Source organism: Anastrepha ludens, chromosome 2 (genome assembly GCF_028408465.1).
Source record: "Anastrepha ludens isolate Willacy chromosome 2, idAnaLude1.1, whole genome shotgun sequence".
NCBI lineage: Eukaryota > Metazoa > Arthropoda > Insecta > Diptera > Tephritidae > Anastrepha > Anastrepha ludens.
In genome coordinates, this window is record NC_071498.1 from 86,510,010 (window position 1) to 86,517,264 (window position 7,255).

Sequence of the window (7,255 nt, forward strand, 5' to 3'; positions counted from 1 at the left end):
CAAATTTTCCAAGATGTATGTGAGAGCATAAAGGAATGTCTAATGGGCATAGCAACTAATTTGAGAAGTTAAATAATATAATAGCCTAGAAATATAGCTAATCAGTAGCCAGAGGCTGCATGTAGAGATTTTGATTAAAATTTATATGCAAAATTAAGTAAGCTTTCCGAAATGTCTGCATTGCTTTAAAATGTGTGCATGTGTGTGAACATTCATTAAGCCTTTTATTAAAGGAAATGACGCTTTTGTTTCAGCTTGCATTATTTTCTGATTTGCAAAAGAGAGAATCTGAAACATAGAAACGTATATTATTTTATAGAATTTGTCAACGCTCAAGGCAACAGAAGGAGTAAATTTTTATGGTTCGCAAACGCGTCCGCTTTGTTATTTTTGATATATTTGTTTAGTTCATAATTGAATTCCACAAATGTGAGGGAAAGCAGATCCGCTATGCCGTGGCCCGCTGTTTCTCAATGAGTACTGCAAACCAATGGTATAGCTCATCCCTTCATCGATGTAAGCAAGCCCATCCATCAATATGAAGGTTTAGGAAGCAAAGAAAACATGTAATAATAATACAAATAGCTTATAATTGCAATAAAAACATTGTATTTATCTGAGCTAAAATTCAGGCATTATAAAGCACTTGTTCCGCTGCTTATATGCTCGATTTTTACAGTAAATTTGTCTGAAGGGTCTCCACACAGCCAAATTATTCGCACTTCTCTTGTCTTGCTCGTAATATCATTTCTTCGTAGCTTTCCCGAATGACTCAAACAGGCGTATATCGTGATGAATATTACCGTACGTAGCCAAATCATAGTATATTATGCTTCCACAAGAACCTTCTAACTTATAGATATCACGTTTGAGCGGCACACTCAACAAGATTTGTAAAAGTGGAAGCTTCACTGCTGTATCTATGTCGCACTCTAAAAGGGACAGAGAACTTGAGTTCTTCGTAACGACTGAAGCTAATGAATTCAAGCCAGAATCCTACTTCAGTTAAAAGGGAATGCCAATATCCTCTGGGTTCCCAAACATAGTCCTATTTACATACACACATACATTCGCTGTACTCATCATGGACATTATTGGACCAGCATTCATTCAATTTTGCATGAGTGTTTGGTCATCAAGAAGATCTGTTCTCGTTGGATACCGCACGCACAATTTGACAATTGCTCAAAAAAGGACTGTGACGCAACATGTGACGAATATTGAATCTATGCATATGAAGCAGAAAAAAAACAGTAATCGACAGTATGGGTGTTCCGACACGAGCTTCATCCAACAAAAGTTGTTCACGGAAGAAGCATCTGAAACAAATGGTCACCTGTTTTTTCGAAAAATCTGATCATGTCGCAACTGTATCACTAGAGAAACTTGAAACAGTCAATTCTGAGGGGTACACAACTATTTTTTTGCCAGAAGTTTGCGGAGAATTAAGAAAAACCAACCGCGGAAAACGAATCATCCTTCACCAAGACAATGCGAGCTCTCTCGTATCGGTTCATACAATAAAATTTTTGAGCACTTCAAAGATTGAATTAATGAATCATCCCGCACATCAAATATAAAATGCGACCTAAACATTTATCAACGCCTGAAGAAGCTGTTGAAGCTTTTAAACAGTTCATTTTGTAGGTATCCACTTCAGGGCAGAAAAATTGCTCCGAAAATTGGTGCGCAGTGAATGCAAAAGTGTACGGATTTTCGAGAAGAATATTTTGGAAAAAATAGTCATTTTCATTACCACTTTAATGAAAGAAGAACTTGATACAAAAAAAACTCTTGGAAAGGGTGCATAGTCTATGTTTGATAAGTACTAACTGCTTTTCAGAAACTGATGGTATTCTTTGCGTACTTCATATTTCACATAACCGGGATTTACTTTTTAATAGACTCACCGTTGAGATTATAGATACACACTAATTTACGTTACGATTTTTCGTTTAACCCATAATTTCCTTTTTTTATTTAATTTAGCATGAACTGGAGGGATTTTCCTCCAAACGCGAGTTTTTTTACGAATTTAAACTCTGGCAACTCTTACTTATTCTATAAATAAGTCTCTTTGAAGTTCGTATGAGGAAAAATGGTAAAATTTCTAATACTCGTTGGGAGTGAATTATTTGCACAAAATGTGCAAACAAATGTTCATCACAGTGTCCCTCTCGGAGAAATATTTACGACTAGAATAACCTTTCTTTATCTTAATTTGTTTCCTTGTGCTTTTTTCTTTGTTGGACGTAAAATTATAGCTTAAAGTAGTGAGTGTATATTTTCATTTTCTTTATTTTATTTACTTGTTTTGTTCCGCTTTAGTCAAAATGCTTTTTACAGCTCTGGAATATACATATAAATTTTGGCGCTTTTTTTACTTTCGAAAAAGCTACTTTTTTGTTGGAAAAGGTACAATTTTCATGTCAGTTAGACTCCTTTTAAAATGGGCAAATTTCAACTGTACCTTGAACTGAAAAACAAACATGAGAACTGGTTTTTTCTTTCAAAACTTTTGATGTGTATAAATGTTGACTTTTCAATTATAGGAAAATGAATATTAACAAAACCTGGGATACAAAATCTATAGAAAATTACAAAACTGCTCAAGGCATCCAAAAGCAGTTGCGTCAAGGAAACTCGGCGTACTTGTGTAGCCATCCGGAGGTTTGCATATTTTATATTTGAAGTGAACTGCATTTATTTAACGACATTTATTTAGATTCAAGCTATAATCCGCGTACTCATTCATGAGCTAATAAATGAGAACCCCGCGAATTTTTACAATTTTGTGTCCACTTTTTTTACCTGTAGTAATACACCTCGTTTGACAATATTGGTACGTAAAGAAAAATATCCAACAGATGCATGCATACAAAAAATTTCATACAATTAAATATTATCATATGAAAATAGATAAATCAGCAGTTAAAACTAATGAATAAACAGCGTAAGAAAAGTCGTTACGCCGGATTTGACCCTGACGTGATTCTGAAAGGAAGAAGGTCCACCGACTCTTTAATTTCGAAAATTTCCATACCTGAGAACGTCAACGCAATTTTGAGATATGCTTTAGTTAAAACTTCAAAAACTAACTTACCATCAAGTTTTTGTGATTAAAATTTCTAGTATGCATACAATAAATATAAATCTAAACCTTTAGCGATATATTTATAATGCCTTCAGTTTTGGTATGCAAAAATGGAGCTCTAAATAAAAGTAAGAAAGGACATTTGTTTATCTTCTCTGTCTTTGTCTTCGCATTCTAAGTGACTTAAATTAAGGCATGTTGAAATATATTATATATATATATATATAAATATATTATATATTATATATGAGGTGTGTTAAAAAAGTATCGCGATTTTTGTTTTTTTTTTACAAAAATTGCTTATTTATTCATTAATATCTATTTTGTCCCCTTCAAAGCAATCCCCATGAGATATTATGCACTTGTGCCAACGTTTTTTCCAATCTTCGAAGCACTTAAAAAAATCATTTCTTTATCTTGTTCAGCTCCTCCTTCGATGCCGTCTTTATCTCGTCAATCGTAGCGTAGCGTCGTCCTTTCATGGGCCTCTTTAGTTTCGGGAACAAGAAAAAGTCACAGTGCGCAAGATATGGGGAATACGGTGGCTATGGCATCATTAGTGCGTTGTTTTTGGCCAAAAAGTCGATCACAACGATGTGTGAGCAGGGGCGTTATCGTTATGCTAGAGCTAATTTTTGTTCTTCCACAAATCCGGGCGTTTCTGACAGATTGCTTCTCGCATATTGCGCATAACTTGCAGGCAATATTCCTTATTGACCGTTTTAACCCTGTGGCAAGAACTCATGATGCACAACGCCCCTGCAATCGAAGAAAACGGTACGCAAAACTTTTATACTCGAACCGAACTTGGCGCGCTGTTTTTCGGTTTTGGCTCGTGCGGCAGCTTCATATCCATAAACCCACGATTCGTCACCAGTTATGACCCTCTGGAGCAAATTAGAGTCGTCGCGGACAAAGTCCAACATCTCATTAGCAATGTTCAGGCGATGCTACTTTTGGTCGAAATTGACCAATTTTGGTACGAATTTTGCGGCGACCCGTATCATACCCAAATTATTGAAAAACATCGAATGGCACGAGCCAATCGATATGTATAGGTCCGCAGCAACTTCTCTAGCGGTGATTCGACGATTGGCCAATACCATTTTCTTCACTTCATCAATTTTTTCGCCTGTTGTTGAGGTGCTCGGGCGTTGCTTTGGTCCAAAGTAGCTTCTCCGTATGACACAGTCAACATTCGGAATGCATCCGCGCACTTAATTTCGTTTTTCACACAAAATTTGATTTCTTTGATCCATCTTTTTAAATAAGTAAAAATCGAAGACGAGCCGAAACACGTGCAAGTAAAGCAGCTGTCAACAATTAACTGAACATTCAAAATGGCCGAACTCGTCGGCATGAGTGAGAAACTTGAGTACCAACATATCGTCAGAAAAAAATCGAAATTCGAATATACGTAACCTGCGAAAATTCATACTATGTTCGCGATACTTTTTGAACACACGTCATATTTGATTCTGAATTTTGTAATTTCTAATCAGTTGATGTATTGTAAAAGCCTAAAACGTCCTACAGATACAGCATTATTTTTTATAATATACAATAACAAATAAATATATAAATAAATAAATCTACTTTTATTAACCATCCTTTATTTATAAATAGAAGAAGAAAAAACCAACAAAAAAACCGAGGTATGAAATACCATTCAATCGTATCAAGTTCGAGTGTCTCCTCACACAATTCTCACAAGTTATATTAAGTTTTATAATCATTGCAAATGGAATACATGTGAGATTGAAGCAGTACGTGTTTGCGTTTATATGTATATATTTATATTTATACATATACCTACACATTTTCGTAAGTAAACACATTGCACGCCGATTAGTATACTCGTACAAATTGTGTCACACAGAAGTTGCAATGCTGCACCAATTCGCCTTTAACTACCCTTTTGTTTGTTTAACCACCCTTTGAAAGTAAGAATGCTGAGAGGAAAATGTAAATAACCACTCCAGCTGCGCATGAGGCAGAAGACTACGGCTTGCGATTCTGAAGGTGATGGTTCTAATCCACTCTCGAGCATGTAGATGTTTCAAATTAAATAAATATAAAATTACCTTGATTTTTGGTACTGAAAAAATATTAAATCAATTTGTTTGTTTTTTTTCCTGTGCCAAGTTTGAGCTCCAGGACTCATGTGTGATACGTCAATGCTCTTATCAGCTCATTCATTGCTATGTCTCAATTTTGTTTTGCATAGATATAAGTTTCGAGTTTCGAAAACAACTTATCTCACTTCATATCGATTTTTCGTAAGTCTATTCATAGGGCATGCCGAAATAAAAGGGAACAATTTATTCTATATAAAGTGATCAAAAGTGGCAGTAGTTGCATGCTCCATTTCGTCTATACCCGGATATATCTCGGACTAAACGCATTTTTTGCAGGGTGTCCACAATCACACGCATACTTACAAGCCTGACATGCTCTGCCCCGTAATGCCCCGTCATGCCCATCTTATGTTCGTTTGTCATTCGTGTCGCTGCTTCCGACACGATTTTCTAACATGCAGCGGGACAAGTAACAAAAAAATAATAACACAAATGCACCGTAAGCCTTTAGTGTTTATGTATGCATTGTCACGGCAAGTTGATGACACTGATGGCAAAGCTGATGCTGATGTTGATACTGCTACTGATTTTGATGGTGATGGTAATGATGTTGGTGATGCTGATGGCAACACAAAAGCAGATGCGACTCTACCGACTTACAAATTCATAAGAATAAACCTAGAAATAGTTATGCTGTTGCTGATAATATACATATATCGTGATGATTATGATCACATAATGACGATAAAAATGGCTATGAGATGAGGCTAACAATAAAAGATGCAGGTGGCTGGCTTTAATGGGTACAACGTAGTCGCAAGTGGATGTAAATACGTAAAGATTTTTTCGCATACGAGTGCATGCTATAAGCGACCAATCTGACAGGATACGTTTGAATGCACGTGCCACTATATGATATGTATGCGATTTATTTCGTAGTTACGTTGTTGTAGTGTTTCCAGTAAAACAAAACTATATATACATTTTTTGAAGAATGTGTAACTAAAAATGGCAGCAGATGAGCATTAAGAAATATGAATTTTGGTCCCACAGTTTAGTTCAATATATTTTGGCTTATGTGTCATCGAGTGGCACTTCAGTTTAACTGTAGATATGATTATAAAATATGTAGGGAGGTTGTATTAGTTTTAAAGGTGACATACAGATGGCGCTATTTATCACTTTATCGCGTTGGCAATACTGAATATATATTCATGACAAAGCCTCACCCCTAGGCTTTGTTTATCAGTATCTGTCATTTCGCTGAAGTATAAACAACGCAGTGTTTTCGTGCTCCGAGTATGTCAACTTTCGTGCCGTCGAAACGCAATTTGCGGGAAGCTTTGCTTTTCTGCTTCAATTTGAAAAAAAATACAGCCCAAGCCTGTGAATTGCTGCAGGAGGCCTACCCAGACCATACTCCGTCGATTTCAACATGTCAGTACTGGTTTCGACGATTCAAAAGTGGTGATTTTCACACCGAAGACAAGGAGCGTCTTGGCCAGCCCAAAAAGTTCGAGGACGCGGAATTGGGGGAATTGGTAAACGAGGACTCGTGCCAAACCCAAGAAGAGCTTGCTGAATCATTTGGCGTTGATAAATCAACCGTTTGCAAGCGTCTAAAAGCGATGGGAATGATCCAAAAGCAAGAACATTGAGTCCCGTACGAGTTGAAGCTGCGCGACGTCGAACGGCGACTTTTTACGTGCGAATTGCTGATCGAGCGACAAAATCGGAAGGGTTTTTTGCATCGGGTGGTGACTGACGACGAAAAATGGATCCACTACGATAACCCAAAACGCAAAAAATCATGGGGTTTGCCCGGCCACGCATCAACGTCGACGGCCAAGCAGAATATTCACGGCAAGAAAATCATGCTCTGCATTTGGTGGGATCAGGTCGGCGTCGTATATTTTGAGCTGCTCCAACCGGGCGAAACAATCACGGGGGATCGTTACCGACTGCAATTGATGCGTTTAAGCCGGGCAGTGAAAGAAAAACGGCCGGAAACGGTAAAAAGGCACGACAAGGTTATTTTGCAACATGACAACGTTCGGCCGCATGTTGCTCAACCTGTCAAAAA

General features: G+C 37.1%; 1 protein-coding gene across 1 annotated transcript; it reads left to right on the top strand.

The window, feature by feature from the left end:
* The first annotated feature begins 2,483 nt into the window (after positions 1-2,483).
* On the top strand, positions 2,484-3,165 carry LOC128854716 (uncharacterized). The gene is made up of 3 exons (XM_054089024.1): positions 2,484-2,670; positions 2,726-2,842; positions 2,920-3,165. Exons 1-3 carry the CDS (start codon positions 2,557-2,559, stop codon positions 3,121-3,123), a joined length of 435 nt encoding a protein of 144 aa, XP_053944999.1. The 5' UTR covers positions 2,484-2,556; the 3' UTR covers positions 3,124-3,165.
* Positions 3,166-7,255: the final 4,090 nt, after the last annotated feature.

What these genes read in the sequence shown, in the direction of transcription:
- LOC128854716 (XM_054089024.1), top strand. Translation starts at nt 2,557, where the DNA reads ATGAATATTAACAAAACCTGGGATACAAAATCTATAGAAAATTACAAA. An exon ending in ACTTGTGTAGCCATCCGGAG is followed by an intron (nt 2,671 to 2,725) that starts GTTTGCATATTT and finishes ACATTTATTTAG; the next exon opens with ATTCAAGCTATAATCCGCGT. An exon ending in CACCTCGTTTGACAATATTG is followed by an intron (nt 2,843 to 2,919) that starts GTACGTAAAGAA and finishes ATATGAAAATAG; the next exon opens with ATAAATCAGCAGTTAAAACT.